The sequence below is a fragment of the Pipistrellus kuhlii genome, unplaced genomic scaffold (genome assembly GCF_014108245.1).
Source record: "Pipistrellus kuhlii isolate mPipKuh1 unplaced genomic scaffold, mPipKuh1.p scaffold_m20_p_7, whole genome shotgun sequence".
NCBI lineage: Eukaryota > Metazoa > Chordata > Mammalia > Chiroptera > Vespertilionidae > Pipistrellus > Pipistrellus kuhlii.
Genome location: NW_023425573.1, coordinates 17,267,868 through 17,289,674, shown reverse-complemented (window position 1 = coordinate 17,289,674; position 21,807 = coordinate 17,267,868). Strand labels below are relative to the sequence as shown.

General features: G+C 45.3%; 2 protein-coding genes across 8 annotated transcripts in view; both read left to right on the top strand.

Moving 5' to 3' along the window:
• The first annotated feature begins 1,500 nt into the window (after positions 1-1,500).
• On the top strand, positions 1,501-8,351 carry SLC23A3 (solute carrier family 23 member 3). 4 transcript variants are annotated; one of them, XM_036421788.2, is made up of 12 exons: positions 1,501-1,830; positions 1,963-2,120; positions 2,233-2,330; positions 2,478-2,551; positions 2,728-2,909; positions 3,171-3,285; positions 3,450-3,564; positions 4,756-5,009; positions 6,142-6,247; positions 6,544-6,711; positions 7,648-7,743; positions 7,834-8,351. In XM_036421788.2, the coding sequence occupies exons 1-12, from the start codon at positions 1,666-1,668 to the stop codon at positions 8,124-8,126; spliced, it is 1,824 nt and encodes a 607-aa protein (XP_036277681.1). In that variant the 5' UTR covers positions 1,501-1,665; the 3' UTR covers positions 8,127-8,351. The 4 variants fall into 4 exon arrangements, with proteins under 4 accessions (XP_036277681.1, XP_045431248.1, XP_045431249.1 ...); XM_045575292.1 differs by having other exon boundaries at positions 2,233-2,353; positions 3,437-3,564; XM_045575293.1 differs by having other exon boundaries at positions 2,233-2,353; positions 2,728-2,913.
• Positions 8,352-10,041: 1,690 nt separating this feature from the next.
• NHEJ1 (non-homologous end joining factor 1) overlaps positions 10,042-21,807 on the top strand; it is an 82,976-nt gene continuing 71,210 nt past the window's right edge. The window contains exons 1-5 of one of the 4 annotated variants that reach the window (XM_036421827.2): positions 10,042-10,147; positions 12,456-12,670; positions 13,037-13,249; positions 19,634-19,772; positions 20,384-20,442. In XM_036421827.2, coding sequence (XP_036277720.1) covers positions 12,494-12,670; positions 13,037-13,249; positions 19,634-19,772; positions 20,384-20,442 — 588 coding nt within the window. In that variant the 5' untranslated portion in view covers positions 10,042-10,147; positions 12,456-12,493. Of the gene's footprint in view, positions 10,148-12,395; positions 12,671-13,036; positions 13,250-19,633; positions 19,773-20,383; positions 20,443-21,807 lie in introns of those variants that run through there. The other 3 variants (XM_036421826.2, XM_036421825.2, XM_036421828.2) reach the window with 3 other exon arrangements.

Here is a 21,807-nt window from a genome sequence, read left to right as displayed (position 1 = left end):
AGTCCCAAGCTGGGTTATCATTGGAAGAAGGAAAACCTTTCTAGGTAGCTGGACTGCAAGTATTTGGGACTGCTTTCAATGACTCAGGGGAGTACTGCCTGCCTCCTGCGGGGCATTTTGAAAATGAATGAGGCATTTAAAAAAAAAATATATATATATATTTATATATATATATATTTATATATATTTTATATATATATATTTATATATATATATATATTTTATTGATTTTAGAGAGGAAGGGAAGGGGGAGGGAGAGGAACATCAATGATGAGAATCATTGATTGGCTGCCTTCTACACGCCTACTGGGGATCCAGCCCACAACCCAGGCATGCATTCTTGGCCAGAGTCGACCCCGGAATCCCCTGCAGGCTGACATTCCATCCAACAAGCCAAACCAGTCAGGGCTATGAGGCATTTTTTGATGCAAAAATTTGAAGGTATGCTACTGGCATTTAGTTGCCCTGGGCAGAATGCTAGACACATGAGATGCTCAGGACCCCGATTATTAGGAAGAATTCCCACTATGACTTTGGAGTGACCGGCTGCACATCCTGCTAGGAAAACCCTGTTTATATTGAACCCTAAACCATCTAGCTTCACATGTAAACACAAAGTCCTTTTTGCACATTTTGAAAAAGACTCCATTTTCCAGGAATGCACCTCCTTGCAAATTAAAACTTAACTTTGCTTTAGCACTTTACCATGAACTTGTTCACTACTTTGAAGCATAAGGTCACCAATGACAGCACCGCCTGTTGTCCAAGAGTGGACGGGAAAGGACCAGTATCGGCATCAGGCTACTGCATCCACAGTGATTCATATGGGGGTGGGGCCTGGATCACTTCACGGCCTTCTCTTTCAGTTGGGCCCCAACTTTCACATAATGAAATACCTTTTGTCATAAATTATTATCATCATCATCATTATTATTATTATTTTAAAATATATTTTATTGATTTTTAACAGAGGAAGAGAGAATGATAGAAACATCTATGAGAGAGAAACATCAATCAGCTGCCTCCTGCACACCCCTACTGGGGTTGTGCCCGCAACCAAGATACATGCCCTTGACCGGAATCAAATCTTGGACCTTCCCGTCTGCAGGCTGACAATCTATTCACTGAGCCAAACTGGTTTCGGCATAAATTATTTTTATTTCTCCTTTATATTACAGTAAGGGCATTTTAATTTGTCATGTATGTCATTCATTACCCATCCATTACCTTTTAAGGTAGTCCCAGGGCTTTGACCCTGAAAGGGTAGAGGACTGTAGTGTAATGATGGTTCTATTATACATTGCATTGGAGAGGAGGGAATAGAGTCTAAAATCTTCCCGGGTTATTTTCTAGGTCTCCTCACCTTTCTTATCCTGCTTTACAGAGACTGGAACAAGGGATCTATTATACAATAGATGGAGATTCTTGGGGGAGGGGTCCAGAACATGACTCTCAGTTAATGGGTGATGGAATTTGCACAAGAACTGGGCAAAGGTGAAAGTGCCGTGTCTCTCCCAAATCTCTCATTCCTTCGTTCTGCTTCATTGGCACTCCAACCACCTCCCCACTCCAGGCAGCCAAACTCTGACTTCACCCAAACTCTGACCTCTTACTCTACTTAATTCTGGCTCAGGGCAGTCAACACAAGACGGAAGGCAGGACAGCATGAGCCGATCACACCCCCAAACCATCCAACTCAGATCTGTGGGCTCCCAGCAAACCCAGGCTCCCCTGTCTCCACAGCTTGCTGTCCAAAATCCCTCCTCCCACTCTTGGGCCTCTCTCAGTGGGCCTCCTCCCTGGGGCCTCGGCTGTCTTCTGGCTTTGCAGGTAGGAGGCAGAGGTGCAGGAGTTGGTGCTGAAGGGGGTGTTTGGGGGATAGATGTGGCATTAGAGATTCTCTGGAAATAGGTATTTCTGCCTAATTCTGAAGACCACCCTTTTCCATACCTCCACCTGCAGCACATTTTGGTCCTGGCTTCTCTCCTCTGTGCCTCGCACCTGCTTCTGCTTCGAAGTCTCCCCCCAGGAGGACTCTCTTACTCCCCTGCCCACCTCCTGGCCTCCAGCCTCTTTGCATGTGGTGTGTCTACCATCCTGCAAACTTGGATGGGCAGCAGGTAAGGGGGGCTCCCTAGAGAGAGAGGGCAGGTCCCGGGGGTGGCTAGAACCTTGGGAAGTCCTGTTGGCTGCAACCTGTTTCCAGACCTGCTGGGGCTGCTGTTCCTACAGGCTGCCTCTTGTCCAGGCTCCATCCTTTGAGTTCCTTGTTCCTGCTCTGGTGTTGACCAACCAGAAGCTGCCTCTGGCCTTCCAGACACCTGGAAACTGTGAGCACCAAGCAAGGGTGAGGGTGGGGTTGGGGGCTAACCTGAGCATACAGGTGTAGGTAGGGACAGAATTGAGAAAAGGCAACTTGGGAGTCTTGAAGCTGTATCATTCCATTTTACCTCCTCTCCGTGCCCCCAACTTTCTAGCCTCCCACAAGCTGCCCCCGTGTGAGGGGCCTGGCTGCTATCGCCTGGAGCTCTGGAATACTTCTCTCCAAGAGGTAGTGCCTGGGGCTAGGGAGGCTCTGGTTTCCATTATGCAGGGAGTGAACTGCTCTGGGAGAAGAGAGAGGAGGGGGTGCTCTGGGGAAGGGACCCACCCTGGGATTAGAAAGACCAGCCAAGGTCAACTCGGTCAAGCAGAATGTTTTCTCTGTCCTGTCCTCCACTCCACCAGGTGTCTGGGGCAGTGGTGGTGTCTGGGCTGCTGCAGGGCACACTGGGACTATTGGGGGCTCCTGGCCACTTGTTTCTTCACTGCGGACCCCTGGTACTGGCCCCCAGCCTGGTTGTGGCAGGGCTCTCTGCCTACAGGGAGGTGGCCCTGTTCTGCTCCGGTCACTGGGGGCTGGCCTTGCTGTACGTAAGTCCTGAGAGGCGTGGGGTGGTGACCAGTGGGGTATGTAGGACAGGGGGCGGGGGTAGGGCAAAGTTGCTACCAGATTGAGCAGCTATCTGAGAAGGGACTACTTTGTGGACTAATTCAGTCTAACTTTCACACAGTATTCCTCTGACCCCCAAAGGCCGTCCTTCCTCGTCCACGGGAGTCTTTCTTCTCTTTTGTGGTATTCTGCCACTCCTGTCTCCATTGCCTGCCTCAGGATGCCTTCCCTCTCCTAGGCTTATCCTGCTCATGGTGGTCTGTTCTCAGCACCTGGGCTCCTGCCAGTTACCTCCATGCCCCTGGAGGCCAGCTTCACCTTGCACTCGCATCCCTGCCTTCCGGCTCCTCTCGGTATGTGGGGATCCGGGCAGGGGCAGTCAAGATTAGAAGGGCCAGCATGGGACACTTGCTCGACCCACCCCCTACTATCTGGCCTCTGTTACTCCTCTAAGGCTGGCCTGGAAGGATCTGGGGGGTGGAAGGAGGTTCTTTTCCATCTCAGTCTTGCCCCTCAGGTGCTGGTCCCAGTGGCCTGTGTGTGGATCATCTCTGCCCTTCTGAGTCTCAGCGCCATCCCCCTGGAGCTGTCTGCCCCCACTGAGGCACCGTGGCTTTGGCTGCCTCACCCAAGTACGTTTTCTCCTAGTCCTCCATCCTCTTGTTAAAATCTTGAATCATTAACTCAAGATTTAATGAACTTAATTTCGGAGTTAAATCCTGTGTTTTCTCAAAACACACAGGGAGAGAAATTGTCAGTCTCAGGATCAATGCAAGCCCCTCACCACAGATGTCTTATTTAGTGTTAAGAGATATCTGCAATCCCCTGCACTTCTACTGATACTCCTTATCCAATTTACTCAATTATGTTACCTACCCCACAGGCATTTGAGTTAGTGACCTGTATATAAAGATTGCTTTTGAGGCGTTGTATCTGAAATCCGCTCATTCATCCATTTAATAGGTACTTGATAAGGGGACACAGTGATAAACATGACATACATAGTACCTGTTCTCATGAAACTTATAATCTATTGGGCAATGCAGATCCTAACTAAGTAGGCATCCAAGTAATGCAAAATTTCATGTGGCAAGTGTAACAATGGGGCGGGGAGTACATTGTGTGATGAAAGCTTATAATGGGGAGTCTGACTTTATCAGAGAGTCGGGAAAGGTATTCGTTTTTAAAAAAATATATATTTTATTGATTTTTTACGGAGAGGAAGACAGAGGAATAGAGAGTTAGAAACATCCATGTGAGAGAAACAGATCAGCTGCCTCCTGCGCACTCCCTACTGGAGATGTGCCTGCAACCAAGGTACATGCCATTGACCGGAATCGAACCTGGGACCTTTCAGTCTGCAGGCCAATGCTCTATCCACTGAGCAAAACCGGTTTCGGCAGGAAAGGTATTCTTGAGGAAGTGATCATTGAGCTGAGACATGAGAGATGAGTAGGAGCTAACTGGGTGAAGGAAGACAGAAGAGCATTCCAGGTGGAGAGAACAGCATATGCAAAAGCCCTGTGGTAACCAGCAGCACAGCAAATATAAGGATCTTAAACAAGGACAGTGTATCTGGAATGAAGAAGTCGGGCAGAGTGTGGTGGGGATTGAGGCTAGAGGGACAGAGGTAAGGTCAGACCAAAGAAGACCTGTAGGCCATGGTAAAAGAATGGTTTTTATTCTAAGAGTGTGATGGTTTTGTCCTAAGATATCTTCAAAGGCAATGGGGCCTCTAGGATTTATTTAGCACAGTCCTTTGGAGGTAAGGGGATGCTCCAGACTTGAGTCTGGCCCCAAAGTGACTCTTCCTCTCTCTTCAGCTGAGTGGGTCTGGCCCTTGCTGACCCCGCGGGCTCTGGCTGCAGGCATCTCCATGGCCTTGGCAACCTCCATCAGCTCCCTGAGCTGCTACGCCTTGTGTGGCTGGCTGCTGCATTTGCCTTCTCTGCCTCCTCATGCCTGCAGTCGAGGGCTGAGCCTGGAGGGCTTGGGAAGTGTGCTGGCAGGGCTGCTGGGGAGCCCGATAGGCACTGCATCCAGTTTCCCCAATGTGGGCACAGTTAGTCTTATCCAGGTATGTGGATGGGATGGCAGGGGGGTGGAGGGGAGGGCTGTACTGGAGATGCAGAGAGGGGAAGGGAACTCACACTGACCGATTGACAGCTGTGTGCTATACTCTGTTAGGCACTTCATATCAGTGTTCTCATTCAGGGAGGTGCCTAGAAGTGGTAAGGGGCTAGGAGTGTAAGGAAGACACCAAATCAATATCGAACTTCTTGGAGAGCTACTGGAGGGTGGCAGTGAGCTACTGGCACATGGATTCATGTGCAGGGCTACTAGTGTTCTTATAATAGAGACAAGAAGAGAAACACAAGCACAGGAAAGAAGGCTATGTGACCACACAGGCAGCCACAAGCCAAGGAACACGTGGAGCCATCAGTAGCTGGGAGAGAAAAGAAATGCCTAGGATTAAACATACCATTATAGGTTTGGCTCCTAGGTATATGGGTGGAGAGTATCTCAATACTCTTTCCCACTCCATGATGAAAAAAATTATTGGAATTCTTTATCTGGTTAAAAATAAAGATTTATTTTTTTCTTTATTAAAAAAAAAAATCAAACTTCTATGCCTCGGGCACTGTATCAGGGCTGGGGTTCCAGTGAAGAATGTGTCAGATAAAGTCCCTGCTCTCTTGGGGTCTTCCGAAAGGGAGAGGCAGACTATTTTTAAAAAAATTTATTTTATTGATTTTAAAAAATATATATTTTATTGATTTTGTACAGAGAGGAAGGGAGAGGGATAGAAAGTTAGAAACATCAATGAGAGAGAAACATCGATTAGTTGCCTCCTGCACACTTCCTACTGGGGATGTGTCCACAACCAAGGTACATGCCCTTGACCAAAATCGAACCTGGGACCTTTCAGTCCGCAGGCTGACGCCCTATCCACTGAGCCAAACCGGTTTCGGTGAGGCAGACAATTTGAGAAACACACACACACACACACCCCAAAACATAAATAAGGTAATTTCCTGAAAACAAAGCAGTTAGTGGGACAGTGGTTGAGTAAAGAAGGCCCCTTTAGGTAGAGTGCTTGGGGATGCTCCATGGAAGAGTGACATTTGAGTTGGGATCCAAATGGTGAGAAGAGGCCACCAGGCAAACACCTTGAATAGTGTGTTTTCTAATGTCTCTTCTTCATGCAGTCTGGATCTCAGCGAGTGGCCTACTTGGTGGGGCTGCTCTGTGTGGGGCTTGGGCTCTCCCCGAGGCTGGCCCACCTCCTCACCACCATCCCACTGCCTGTTCTTGGTGAGTGAATGTATCAGCAGAACTGGTATTGACCTAGTATCCCCCCCTACTATCTCCTTAGTATTGACCTAGTGGCCCAGCTGTTGTTGTGGCTGGCACCCTTTTTTTCTGAATAGTCTCCCTGATACAGCTGCCTTCATTTTCTCAGACCAACAAGAAGCCCTTGATTTGGCTTTTGGCAGAATCAGAAACCGGCCTTTTGATCATCTCTCTCTGTCACAATCTGCCCCACCCTGCAATACTCCCCGCTGTGCCAGCCCTCTCTCAACTCCTTTGATGACTTTCCTATGAGACAGGTGGAGTGCTGGGCATGACCCAGGCTGTGGTTCTGTCTACTGGATTCTCCAACTTCCACCTGGCTGACATTGACTCTGGGCGGAATGTTTTTATTGTTGGCTTCACCATCTTCATGGCCCTGCTGCTGCCAAGATGGCTTCGGGAAGCTCCGGTCCTACTAAGCACAGGTGGAAGGGAGGGGAGGGGGGAGAAGTTGCTCAGTATTGGGAAACCAGGGCTTAAGGCTTGAGGCTCTCTGAATTGCAGGCCCTATACCCTTTTCTGGTCTTTCGTATAAATAGTTCATCCACTTGTTTAGCAAATATTTATTGAGCTCCATGCAAGTTCCTTGGAATCCAAAAGGTGCCTCCAGATGTTACAGTCTAGCAAAAGAAATTAGATGTGTAGGCACATAACAGGAAGGGTTCAGATAAAGAGCTTGCTGTTTAGTGGTGAAGGGATGGATGACTTATGATTTGAGATGACCCAGGTAAGTTTTATGGAGAAAGTAACATTGAGCTGGTCTTGAAGGATGCTAAGATTTAAGCACATTTGGTGAGAAGGTCATTCTTGGTGGAGGAATCATAAAGACGTAGAAGTAGGAAGTCATAGGGGATGTCCTGAGAGCAGAAATAGCTTAGTTTGTTAGTTCAGCTTAGCAAACAGCAGTGATTATCCATTAAGAATGACTTTGGCAATGTCTGAAGACATTTTTGGCTGTTACAAAAAGGGGATGGGGAATTGTTACAGGCATGTAGTGGGTAGAGGGATGCTGCTTAGTATCATACAGTGCACAAGACAGATTAGTAGTACTGAGGTTGAAAAACCCAGGCTAGAGCATAGAAGGTAAGTGGGAAATAAGGTTAGGGATTTTAATACAAAACTTTCCAGAGACAGGGAGCCTGGAACAACTAAAGCAGATGTGGAGGACATGGGGATGCTCAGAAGATAGGGTGTTGAGCAGGGATCCTGTGAGAAGGGCCAGGGTGGAGAGGGACAAAGGACAAAGGGGATGTAACTGCGATTCAGAAAGATCTGTCCTTAGTCCAAGACTTAGATTTAAGTCTGGAAGGATGATACTCATTGACTTTGGTATCAGAGTTTGCCTGGTCCCACTCCTATAGGCTGGAGCCCTTTGGATGTGTTACTTCACTCGCTGCTCACAGAGCACATCTTCCTGGCGGGCCTTTTGGGTTTCCTCCTAGAGAACACCATTCCTGGTAAGTTGAGGTCAGGCCCTAGACTGGGAATGGCCAGGAAGTCATCACTCCCTGGGTTGGGCAATGGCCTGACTGACTTCTGTTTTGCAGGCACACGGCTTGAACGAGGCCTAGGTCAAGGGCTACCATCCCCTTTCACTGCCCAAGAGGCTTGGATGCCCCAGAACTCCAGGGAGAAGGCTCCTCAAGAGCATGAGCTTCCTTTCCTCCTCCAAAACTTGTGTCCCTGTGTTCCCCAGCTGGCCCGTTGCCTCTGCCCACTGCCTGAAGAACCTGGGATTGAGGAAGGAGGGCCCGCTGAGCCAGGAGAGACAGCCGACTTGCTGCCTGGTTTTGGGGAACAGTGCCCCCGGTCTAGCAGAGAAGAACTTAGGCCCCACTAATTCCAGGATTCATATGCTCTGGTTAGATTGCTTTATCTCCCAGCTTGCTGGAGAGTCAGCTCTCGGGTTCTACGTTCTCTTAGGGAGTGTGTGTGTATGCAAAATGAGTCTACCTAAGGGTCTTGTTTCCCAATAGGTATGTTGCCTTTCCTTCTCTTAATTAGGTCCAACTGTTTCAGAGCAGGGGCCATGAATGAATAAATAAGATTTTGCCTGTAAATTATCTATACTTGAACTCCAGAATTCACTTAAATATTTATTGAGTGCTTCCCATGTGCAAGGCCTTCAAAACACTTATGGCCTAAACTGGTTTGGCTCAGTGGTAGAGCGTTGGTCTGCGGACTGAAGGGTCCCGGGTTCGATTCTGGTCAAGGGCATGTACATTGGTTGCGGGCACATCCCCGGTGGGGGGTGTGCAAGAGGCAGCTGGTCGATGTTTCTCTCATTGACATTTCTGGCTCTCTATCTCTCTCTCCTCCTCTCTGTAAAAAAACAATAAAATATATTTAAAAAAACATACAAAAAACAAAAAACACTCATGGTTTTGCCCTAGCTGGTTTTGCTCAGTAGATAGAGTGTTGGCCTTTGGGCTGAAGGGTCCTGGGTTCAATACTGGTCAAAGGCACATGCCCGGATTGCAGGCTCATAGGAGGCAGCCAATTGGTGATTCTCATCATTGGTGTTTCTTTCTCCCTCTCCCTTTCTCTCTGAAATCAATACAAATATATATTAAAAAAAAACCATTAATGGTTTTAAAAGACTTATGTAATTATTAACTAAAATCCAAAGCAGAAGGCAGTCTGTATCGAAGATTAAAACAATGCTATGGGAGCCGAAACCGGTTTGGTTCGGTGGATAGAGCATCGGCCTGCCGACCGAAAGGTCCCAGGTTCGATTCCGGTCAAGGGCATGTACATTGATTGGTTGTGGGCACATCCCCAGTGGGGGGTGTACAGGAGGTAGCTGGTCGATGTATCGCTCTCATCAATGTTTCTAGCTCTCTCTCTCTCTCCCTTCCTCTCTGTGAAAAATCAATATATTTTAAAAAATGTCATGGGAGCAAAGAGGAAGAAGCAATTAATTCTGACTTGGGATAATGGAAAAGGCTTTATTGAAAGATGCAGCACTGAAACTGGCCTTAGCAAGAGGAAGATTTGGGCTATGGAAAATGCACCAGAAGAGTTTTTCAGCTCAGGTATCCAGCTCAAGAAAAAATAACATAAATTGTACAAAGTACAAGATGATTTGAGGGATTTCCAGCTTCTCAGTGGTGATGAAGCCGAATTATGGCAATATAGGGGAGGCAGGGGAAGTGACATTCATTGACAAGTCCAAATACAGGACTTCTCCCCATGCACCTCAGAGCATTAAAAAACTAACAAACAGCCGAAACCGGTTTGGCTCAGTGGATAGAGCGTCAGCCTGAGGACTGAAAGGTCCCGGGTTCGATTCCGGTCAAGGGCATCGTTTCTAACTCTCTATCCCTCTCTTTCTCTCTGTAAAAAATCAATAAAATATATTTTAAAAAAGAATGATCACATTCACTTCTCCCAGGCTTTATAAAAAACAAACAAAAACTAACAAACAAAAAAATGATGAGAGAGAATCATTGATCAGCTGCTACCTGCACACCCCTTTATGGGGATGGAGTCTGCCATCCCGGCATGTGCGCTGACCAGAATCTAACGGTGACCTCTTGGTTCATAGGTGGACGCTCAACCATTGAGCGGGGCCACCCCCCCCCCCCCCCACATTCTTTCCACTGGGCCAGCTCCCCCTCCACCTCTCCATTAGCGGGCCGCCCTGCCTCTCCAGCTCGCGAAGCTGGACCTCCAGGTCAGAGCGCTCCTTCCATCAGCTCCGAGGGCCCAGATGTCCCGCCCAGTGGGCCCGGGCTCCGCCCTAGGTCCCCAAGGCCCGCCTCCCGATGGGGGTGGGGAATGGCTCTAGTCTAGGCCTTTCGGTTTGCGTGGGCGGCGGGCCTGCCGCGGGGAGGGTGGGAGCTGCTGCAGCCGCTCACGGTAGGTGGGGTCGTGCTCCAACCGGGACCAGAGCTGGGCCGAGCAGCGCGGGGCTACTCCGACCCTGGGCGCTGCCGCAGCCACGGGCGCTTTGTCCCCGGAGGGGCCTGCGTGGCCCACGCTCCCGGCCCGACCTCCCGGGGTGGGCGGGGCCTCGGGGCCGCGCACGCGCACAGCCCGCCTCCCGGCCGCGAGGCGGGGTCGGGGGAACAGCTCCTCGGCGGGCTGCTTTGTCGCATCAGGCAGCGGGTGGCTGGCTTTGTTAGCTCCTGAGGGGTCCCGAGCCGCGCCACAGTGCAGCCGAAGCTGTAGAAACGCTAAGGCGGACGGCGGAGGCCCTTCCAGCGAGGGCGCCGGGCGCGGCTCCCGGGCTGGGGCTGCAGTCCCGGGAGCGAGGGTTCGCCCCTCCCACAGGAGCGGGGCGTGGCCCAGCCCAAGAGCCGCCGGGGCCTTGCTGCCCTCTGCTGGTTGGCGAGGGAACTGCACTGAACTGCAGGCCGAGGGGCGGGGCTTGGTGCAAATCCGCCTTCCGTGGTGACCTCACCTTGCTGTTGGCTCTGGGTGCACCCTCACTTCCTTCAAGAATAATAAAAGGGTCTTCCGGGTGGCTCTGTGGTTGAGCTTGGACCTATGAACCATGAGGTCAGGGTTGGGTTCTATCAGGGCACATGTCGGGTTGCTACTGGATCTCCAGTTGGGGGGGCATGCAGGAGACAGCTGATTAATGATTCTTTATCATCGATGTTTATCTCTCTCCCTTCCTCTCTGAAGTCAATAAAAATAATTTAATAAGCGGGAAAATCTGGTTAATGTGAGGGTTAAAGGCGATCTTAAAGAAAAGAAAAAGGTGGGATAGAGAACCTCAGACCCAACAGGACGCGGGTGGCTGGGGCTGGCGCTAACTATCTCAGACCTTTTTATGGGGCCTGTTGACCCTGGCCACACTTTAAGCTCCTCCCCTACCTCCAAAACAAAACTACACACAAGCTCCACAGTTTGATGTTCCTGAGCTTCAGGGTTTTCTGAAGTGACCGGCCAGGATAACCCAATTTTGGTGAATCAGACAGTACGCTGTAGGTAGTGCCACTATGGGAGAAAAGGGTTTGGCGACTTCACTGTGTCTGCGACCTTTGTCAATGAGTTCTGGTACAGTGAGGAGTTGCTTAATCATTCCAAGGTCTTTTCTTCCCGGGAGGAGCAGCATGGTAGGCAAGGTGACCGATGTACCATTCAAGAAACAAAATTTGAAGCTGCTGCAAAAGAAAGTCACAATATTTCATTTGTCTACCCACAAGAATAATAGCTTTGACTGAGATGGAAATGATTGGAGCAAACCATGTTAACTTTGTTAATGAAACCCAAGGAATTTTCTTTATATTCTGAGGCGCAGAATATAAAGAAAATTTCACTTTGTATTTATATTCTGAAATGAGTGAAGTGGGTGTTCATCTCTAACTCTGTGATGTACTCTGTCTTGTATTCATGAGTCTTAGTCTTTCAGGTTCTTCTTGAAATGGGATTTGGGCTTTCGTGTTTGCTCTGGACACAGTGTTTATTTGCTTTTTATTTGTGTGTCATTGATTCCTTTGAGAATTTGTCAATAGCTGTGGACTTCTTCTCCCTGAATGAATATATGCATGTATGCACAAATTTTGCATGCAATTACAGAGGATTCACATGCATAGATTCTAGATTAAGAATCTGTCTTAGGGAATAGATATTTATATTATTTTACATATATCATCTATTATTATATTTGACATTGTATATATTTATAGAATATGTATTTCTGTTTAGTGAATATATATTCTGAGAGCTTCTAGAGTTTTGTTTTTAGATAAGGATCAAATAATTTGAATTTTCTCTGATGACACTTATGATTTATGATGTTTTCTGAGACAAGAACTATCCATTCTCTTCTAGAAGTTTTGGGAAAAGATAACATTGACATATTTCTTAGGAATGTGATAAATACGCAACAAGAATGGTTTAGGTTTCCACATTAAGTTATATTATTAAAAAGCAAAAATACTAATACCAATATGCTGAGGCTTAAACACTATTGCAGAAAGAGATATTTTATGCCCTCTAGGAACTTAATATAGAAAAAAATTTCCTCAAAATTCTAAATAGATTTTTAGTGGCAAAGAGGTACTAAGATTGGTGCTCAATTGGTTATATACTGGGGTTGGGGAGCTGGGGGTGATGAGTGGGGTAGAATAATAACCCATGTTTTCTGTTTTATTAGGGAGGAATTCCATGAGACTTATTTGATATTGAACTTTCTGCTGGTCTTCTCTGCCCCCAGGCCTATAATAAAATCTGCTGATTAAGACTTTCCTACAGATGGAAGAACTGGAGCAAGGCCTATTGATGCAGCCATGGGCATGGCTAGAGCTTGCCGAAAACTCCCTCTTGGCTAAGGCTTATATCACCAAGCAGGGCTATGCCTTGCTGGTTTCAGATCTTCAAGAGGTGTGGCACGAACAGGTGGATGCAAGTGTGGTCAGTCAGCGAGCCAAGGTAAGTGCGAAGGGAAGTACTGCTGTGGTAATGGGTATAATTTATGTCCTACGGATGGCCAGCGGACATTAACATCAACCAGCTTGCTAGCCTTGCAGTTGTCAAGGAAGGTTGAGTCAGGTTGAGATAATTCCATTTAATGTCTTGTGCTTCTATCGATAGTCCTGGGATCTCTCCACAGGGTCTCTGTATTTAATTTACCGTATGTGCTGCATACAGTACAAGGCAGAATTGTGAAGTAGGCCAGTTGATCTCTCTTCTCATGCCTCTGTCTTCAAGTTAATCAGAGCTTTCGTTTGAGGTTACTTATGAAGGAGTCAGTTTCCTCTTAGCACCCTCAATATACAACTCCTGCCACCTTTTTAGGAGCTGAACAAGCGCCTGACTGCTCCCCCTGAGGCTTTTCTCTGTCATTTGGATGATCTGCTTCGCCCACTGTTGAAGGACATTGTTTGTCCTGGAAAAGCTACCTTCTCCTGTGAGCGTGTGGCGGGGGCACTGATGTTACAGGTGCGGAGTGAGCTCTCTGGTCTCCCCTTCCATTGGACTTTCCACTGTGTCCTGGCTAGCCCTTCCTTGGTAAGTGAAATTCAAACACGGGGTAGGGGACGGGACGGCTAGCTCCTTTTTGGAATGATTTTAATTGAATTTCTTGGGACATTTTCCATCCTGTTTTATATACAGAATTTACCTCTTTTGTTTATAACTCCTGTAACTTTTTCTAAGGAACACCAGGGGGCATTGTTCCCTCAATAATGCTTGTCCTGGGACCAAAACATTTGAGAAGTCCAAATGATGGTTAATCTCATTTTGCACCAAACAGCCCTAGAAACTCAGAATAGTGAGATTGGGGAGGCAGTTCTCCTTGGAGGCGGATGAACTCTAACATTTTTTTTTTTAAAAGAATAATGATGTTACAATTGAAAATATCTAAAGAAAGAACTATTCTAGGCCAGTTCCTCTAATTGGGGAGCTTCAATAAGAGGCAATAGTTTTCTGAGTGAAATGAGTCGTGGTTGGCTGTGGGAGGAGTGAGTATTGAACAGTTGATTAGTGATTATGTTTTAATGTAAAATGAAATAATTATTTTTACAAGAAGAACAATGCCATCGCAGGGAAATCCCAGGACCTGAGGAAACTTTATAGGGAAAAAGTTAGAGCCAGTGGACACTGGCTAGGACGTAGGTGGATACTATTTCAAGTTCATGTGTGTGTCTGTGAGGTCACACAGTCATAATTTTTGTTTGTTACTCATTCTTGTGATAGCTTTAAAATTTTTTTGAATGAGTGATTCATGAAAGGACAAACATTTCAGACATTTAAGGATATACAGTGGAAAAAAAAATAGGTCTTCTTTCTACGCCCTTTCCCAGTCTCTCATTTTCCTTCTCTAAAGTAACTACTGATATCAGCTTCTTACGAATTTTTAAAAAATATCTTTATTGATTTCAGAGAGAAAGAGAGAGGGAGAGAAAGAAACATGATGAGCTGAAACTGGTTTGGCTTAGTGGACAGAGCGTCGGCCTGGGGACTGAAAGGTCCCAGGTTCGATTCCTGTAAAGGGCATGTACCTTGGTTGCAGGCACATCTTCAGTGGGGGGTGTGCAAGAGGCAGCTGATGGATGATTCTCTCTGATCGATGTTTCTAACTCTCTATCCCTCTCTCTTCCTCTCTATAAAAATTAAATAAAAAATATATATTAAAAAGAAAAAAAGAAACATGATGAGAGAGAATCATTGATTGGCTGCCTCCTGCATCCCCCTCCCCCACTGGGGATTGAGCCCACAACCTGGGCATATGCCCATGGCCGGAATCGAACATAGGACCCTTCAGTCTTCAGGCTGACCCTCTATCCACTGAGCCAAACCAGCTAGGGCTCTTGTGAATTCTTTAAAGAAAGTTATATATAGGTACATATACAGAATATGTATGTACGCATGTATATGTACACACAATCAAATATTATCTGGGTATATGTATGTGTTTTCACAAATGACAGCACACTCTTTACACAGTTCTTTGCTTTTTTCACTTAATTGTGTAGAACTTAGAAATCACACATCACAATACATTTAGTCAGTCAGGGTATTATAGGCCTGGGGGCAGGAAAGTAGGAGAGTACCTGTTTCCTCTCTACAATATAGTGTATTCACATTAATGATTTAATAGTTATCAGGTCTCTGCAGGATATTATGGAATATATAAAGCTTCAGGTCTCTGTTTTCCAAGTCTGAGCCTATTTTCACTCTGGCCAACCTCTCTTATCTTCTCCTCCTTTCCACTCTGTATTCTTTCTAGTATCTAATGTAATTCTTTTTGTTGCTTATATATATATTTTCCAATGTATTTCTTGGTATTCCATACTTTGACTTTTAAATGTGTCTCCTCTTTGGCCATTTTATAATTCATAGGACTCACATGCCAAATTTTTCTTCTTCTTTTTCTTTCTTTCTTTCTTTCTTTCTTTCTTTCTTTTTTTGTGTGTGTGTGTGTGTGTGTGTGTGTGTGTGTGTGTGTGTTAGGAAAAGCAAAGACCACAGGCTTTGGAACCAGAAGACCTGAATTTGTAACTCAGCCTTGCCACTTTCATTACTTATATGATCTAAGATAAATTACTGAATTCTTATGAGTCTCAGTTTCTTTATCTGTAAAGTGGAGATACCAATCATAACCTTACTATGGAGTTAAGAGGATTAAATAAGCCGAAACCGGTTTGGCTCAATGGATAGAGCGTCGGCTTGGGGACTGAAAGGTCCCGGGTTCGATTCCGGTCAAGGGCATGTACCTTGGTTGCGGGCATATCCCCAGTAGGGGGTGTGCAAGAGGCAGCTGATCGATGTTTCTAACTCTCTATCTCTCTCCCTTCCTCTCTGTACAAAATCAATAAAATATATTAAAAAAAAAAAGAGGATTAAATAAGAGGATATATGGAATATTACTTAGCCTTAGCATTACAGTGGACCTGTGAGGGTAAACACTGCCAACTTCATAATTTTTATTTTTTAGCAAGGATTGGGACCATGAGAGTACTTGGGATTAAGCCATTTTTACATCTAGGAAATCCCAGAGCCAGAACTACCCTGTTTCCCCAAAAATAAGACAGTGTCTTATATTAATTTTTGCTCCCAAAAATGCGCTAGGTCTTATTTTCAGGGGATGTCTTATTTTTCCATGAAGAGGAATATGGTACACATTTATTGTTAAATGAAAGTAAAGGAAATTTATTACCTGTATACGGTATGGTAGTACGGTAATTGTCAAGACAAACCAGACAAACTGAACCCTACAGTATCAAGAATTTACTCATTTATTCAATGACAATCATGTCATCATCTTCTGGAACATCATCATAACTATCCAATTCCTGAATTTCCTGGTGAATTTCTTGTGACTCCATTTCTTTCAGAATCAGTGGACCAAATCTCTCATGTTTAGCCTAGGGGGGGGGGTTATTTTCAGGGGGATGCCTTATATTTCACTCAGAAGGAAACTTGTAAGTAGATCTTATTTTCGGAGGATGTCTTATTTTCGGGGAAACATGGTAGAACCGAGGTCTCCTAATTCCAAGTCTGTAACCCTTTTCATTATATCCAGTCCTAATACGATTCATCTTGAGATTAATAACTGCCATTCTGCTCTCCTGCCTATGACTTGTGAACATTTCTATGAGAAATCTGAAGACATTGTGGGAAATGATAAACAGCTTTCCCTCTGGAGAAGATTGCCATCTCCTGCTTCTGTGTCCACACACTTCCTGATCTCCTTAACTCTTGTGCCCTTTGAGGTCAGGGGTCAGAGCACATATTAGGCACACAGTAGGTATTTGTTGCACTAACTTGTTGAACTACATCTCTTCCTGTATTGCTGTCTGAAATTGAGGGGGGTGGGGTGGGTGTGCCCCTGCCCTCTAAAAGCATTTCAAGATTTTTCCTTGTAGTGTCTGTGGATTTGCTTTGAAATCCATTCCTTCAGCCGCAATGTCTTGTTCTGATTAACTGATCTAAGTTAGTGTTCATCTAACTTTGAAGTGAGTTATACCCCAATGATTCAGAGTGATGTAACTCAAGCCTATGAAATATTTTAGAAATTAAAATATTTACTGATAAAAAGCTCCCCCGTCCCTTGCTGTATAGACCCTGGAGTCCAGTAGATCATTTTAGTTGCCTGGTATAGCATTACCATGTTTAATTAGACATGGCAAGGATTAAAACCTGTTTCTCATCATGTTTCATGTTGTTATCCTTGCTAATACTTAACAAATTGCTATTAAGGTGGAGGGAGGCTGCTTAATTAACTTTAGGAGTTTCTGTTATTTGAAGGCTGTCACCAAATGGCTGGGGATGCTGCTTGTGCAATTACTTTCTATTAAATCTATTTTTGTTGATTTTTTTTAGAGAGAGAGGAAGGGAGAGGGATAGAGAGATGGAAACATTGATGAGAGAGAAACATTGATCTGCTGCCTCCTGCACACCCCCGACTGGGGATCGAGCCGGCAACCCAGGCATGTTCCCTGACCTCTTGGTTCATGAATTTACACTCAACTGCTGAGCCACACTGGCTGGGTAGCAAGTGCAGTCAGTTCAGCCCACCAAATATTGATTTGCTTTCATACAACTATTCACCTGTTTTTCTTCCTGATTGATCTTGAACAGAACCAAAGTTACCAAAAACAATTCCTAGGAAAGAGGGTTGGGTCTAATGCAGATAAATTTTCCCAAAGCATAACTGTCACATTCTGAACAGTACTTCCTAGAAGCTAAAGTTTACACTAAAGATCTGAGCTGGCAGACAGCAGCAGTTGGGAGGTGCTGTGCGATGGAGAGAAGTGACTGGTACCTATAACTGGACTTGGTTTCTGGCCTTCCACTTCGTGCCAATGCTTCAGCATTTCTTGGGTCCCAACGCTGGTACAAAAGCTGCTGGCACTAATGCCTAACATCTAACACCCCCCATTCCCAATGAGAGAAATGTGGAAAAAGCCCTTTTCCCTCCAGTTGAGCCACAATAAAATTGGAGTGTTTTAGTAGGAAGTTTTACTAGAAAATTAATGGAAAACAAAAACACAAAAATCTGCAGAGTTCAGACTTCTCATCCTGATTGAATAAGTCTGGCTTTCACATTTAAAAAAATATATATTTGCCGAAGCCGGTTTGGCTCAGTGGTAGAGTGTCGGTCTTCGGACTGAAAGGTCCCAGGTTCGATTCCGGTCAAGGGCATGTACATTGGTTGCGGGCACATCCCCTGTAGGGGGTGTGCAAGAGGCAGCTGGTCGATGTTTCTCTCATCGACGTTTCTGGCTCTCTCTCTCTCTCCCTTCCTCTCTGTAAAAAAATCAATAAAATATATTTAAAAAAATAAAAAATAAAAAAAAATATATTTATTGATTTCAGAGTGGAAAGGAGGGGGAGAGAGAGATAGAAATATCAATGATGAGAGAGAATCATTGATTGGCTGCCTCCTGCACACCCCGTACTAGGAATTGAGACTACAACCCAGGCATATGCCCTTCACCGGAATCAAACCTGGAACCCTTCAGTTTGCAGGCTGACGCTCTATCCACTGAGCCAAATCAGCTAGGGCATGGCTTGCACATCTTATAGGACACCCCCAGACCGTTTCCCCACTTCAAGCCTGTGTAGGGTATCTTGTCTAAAAGTTCTCTGTTTTAGATTGAGGGCTGGGGTTGGTACACTATGGCCAGCAGGCCAACTCTGGCGTGCTGCCTATTTTTGTAAAGTTTTGTTGGAACCCAGCCACGCTCATTTATTACATGTTGTCTGTGGCTCCTTTCATGCTACCAAAGCAGAGTTGAGTATTGCGACAGGGACTTATGGGCCGCAGAACCGAAAATATTGACTCTCTGGCCCTTACAGAAAATGTTTGCTGACCTCTGGTCTAGGGCATTTCTTAGTGCCTCCTTCAGCTCATCTCCTTGGAGGAAGGGAAAGAAACTCTGATAACATCCTCAAGCCACAAATAGATTATTGATTTTAGTTGTTTTCTTTGGCTAAGGCTTTCATCTTTCAAAGACTAATGGACACTTTGCAATGGCGAATTAAATGATAATTTTGTATTGCTGTACATTATCACATGAGAGCATCATCCTAGCTGCACTGCAGTATGGCTGTGCTTGCGGCCTTCTTACCTCTTATTAAGACCAAGGTGTGTTGGTGGTTTATATCCTCCTAGCTGGCCTCTTAGTGACTGTCTTGCTTCTATGACAATGGCCTTAGACTTTGTGGCATTGGTGGAAACAGATTGAAAGTCTGGGCTCATTCTGGGCTATCATCAGCCCTGGAATGACTTCATTGGTGTCTGGATCAAATTCGACTTTGAAGTCTCTCTACTTTCTGTGATTTTTGTCTCCTTTTATACTCCAGCTAGCATACTCTGTTGTAGCCGCAATTACTTTCTTGAAGGTTAGTTGGCTCTTCTGCTTTTGTGCTTCAGTCTCTGCTAAAAACTGCTGCACCACATCCTTCTCTTGAAATCACACTTCTAGGTAGCTGTTCATGAATATTCTTTTTTAAAAAAAGTTTTTATTGATTTTTAGAGAGAGATATAGAGAGAGGGATATATAGAAAGAAACATCAATCAGCTGCCTCTCTATTGGGGATCGAGTCATCAACTCAGTCATGTGCCCTGATGGGGAATCAAACGACCGAGCTCTTGGTTCATGGGTTGATGGTCAACCCCTGAGCAACACCAGCTGGGTCATGAGTATTTTTTATTCTTCCCATCTTTTTTTGTCTGTGACTCAAAGAAAATCCTTGGTCTTCTTTAATATACTTATTTAATGATTATATTTGTGTATACATTCATGTAAATGGATTGCTTGCCTATGACACTTTAAGTTCCTGTGAAAACATTTATTCTTCAGTATTTTTTTTCTAGTTCCCAATGCAGTATTAGGGAGTATTTTATATGTAGCTCTTGGCTAATTGCTATATCTTCCATGAAAGGTCTCCCAACATTTGATTCGTCCTCTGATGGGCACGAGTCTGGCATTGCAGTGCCAAGTGAGGGAGCTGGCAACATTGCTTCGTATGAAAGATCTAGAGATCCAGGACTACCAGGAGAGCGGGGCTACACTGAGCCGAGGTGAGAGGACATTCTCTGAGATACTGAGTGGGAAATGGTACAGATAATCAAAGGTGCCCATGAAAAGGGGGGGAGGAGCTTTATTTGCATCAGAGAGGACTCCCCGAGGGTGGGCACTAGGTTCTGACCCAAACAAGAGACTTGATGCTTGGTGACACCTCTCTTTGCCTGGAACACCTGGCTGGCACCCAACTGGCCAATAGATGCTGTGACTAAGTCCAGACATGCCCTAGGCATTGGCAAGGAAAGACTTTGGCTAGGGGCCAGCAGCTATACAAAATTGTACGAGGGCAACATGAACTTGGGACTTTAGGAAATTGCATAGCTCCAACTTGAGAATAAAAATTCAGTTTGACCTTTGTCTTCATGTTGGGAATAACTCCTGGAGCACATGCTGCCACTGAACCTGTTGTTTGTTGCTAGTCACCCTCTGTTCCTCCTGTTTGCCCACACCCTCTCATCCCTTCTCCCACTGGACTAGGTGAGTCTGGGTATCACATCTTTGTGCTCTTTCCCAAGAAGAAGTGTTGGGCTCTGTTTCCTTTCCATCTCACAGGTAGGAAGCTTATCCTAAGATTCACGTTTCTTTTCTGTATCCCTTCTTATTACAGATCGGTTGAAGACAGAACCATTTGAAGAAAATTCTTTCTTGGAACAGTTTATGGTAGAGGTAGAGTATTTGTTATTTCCTTTGTCCTGTACAACTTGGCTTTACTTCCTTTTTCCAGGTGCCCAACTGGTGACTTGTGTTTGGGTGTTAGATTGCTTGCATGGTTGGAAAGTCCTTTCTTTGGAAAAGTTGCCTGTAGAAAGTCTGATAAAGCTTGAGATGTACATGGGGGAGATGGGGGAAAGAAGAGGAAAGAATGTAAAAGGCAAAGTGGGCCAATTAACATTCATAAAACATCTCTGTTAAAGTACCTAGGTATTTTAAAAAATATATATTTTATTGATTTTTCACAGAGAGGAAGACAGAGGGATAGAGAGTTAGAAACATCGATGGGAGAGAATCATCGATCAGCTGCCTCTTGCACACCCCCTACTTGGGATGTGCCCGCAACCAAGGTCCATGCCCTTGACAGGAATCGAACCCGGGACCTTTCAATCCGCAGGCCGACGCTCTATCCACTGAGCCAAACCAGTCCCGGCGTACCTAGGTATTTCATTTGGAATTTTCTAACCTTGGAAAGCTTGGTTGCCCAGTTGCTAAGTCTTTGATTGTTAAGATCTGATCACAATTCTGGATTGTGGATCAGTATGGGGGGGAGGGGTAGTTATTATTACTTGTTGAGGCCTCTTTAACATCCCGCAGTAGAGGAAGGTGGAAAGCACAGGGCTACCATTTGGGGACTGTCTTGTGGGCACAGTAGGCTGTGGAAAATCACAGTGTTTATACAAGGGGACTGGCAAAGGAATGAATGGGGAGTAGATAATTGTGGCCTGTCAGAAGCTCCTGCCTAGGTTTCCCTTCTAAGGATTGAGCTTGGCCAAAAGAAACATCTGTTAAATGCTAAACAGGGGGAGTATTATTAATAGTGACCTTTGATAATCCCAGTCAATATTGATCTTCTTCTCTAACGATTCTGGGACTTGTTGGTTGTATGGTTAGTTCCTCAGTATTATTGCCCTGTTTTCTAATTGTATATGTTACTCAAGTTGGTACTTTCTTATGTAAGTAAATAATGCTACTATAATACTATGTTATATATAAACTATTCATCTTTCTATCTTGTCTTCTAAGCGAATTTGTAAACTCCTTGTGAGTAGGAGCTGTCACTTAAACTTCTTTTGAACCCCAGATTAGTGCTTTCCACAGAGCTAAGCATAAATCAGGTGTTCTTGAGGTGGGACTTCCTGTTCTGCCTCTGTGTGTTGACTGAGCAATAATCCATAATGCTTGGGGTCTTAACACTAAGGACAGAAAAAAATGCGAGTTGAGTGCTAAGTCCATCTATTAAAGCAATTGTAACTCTGGAGAAGGAAAGCATATATTGTTAAGTCCTGAAGCAGAAAAGGTTTCAAGTATTATGGGGAA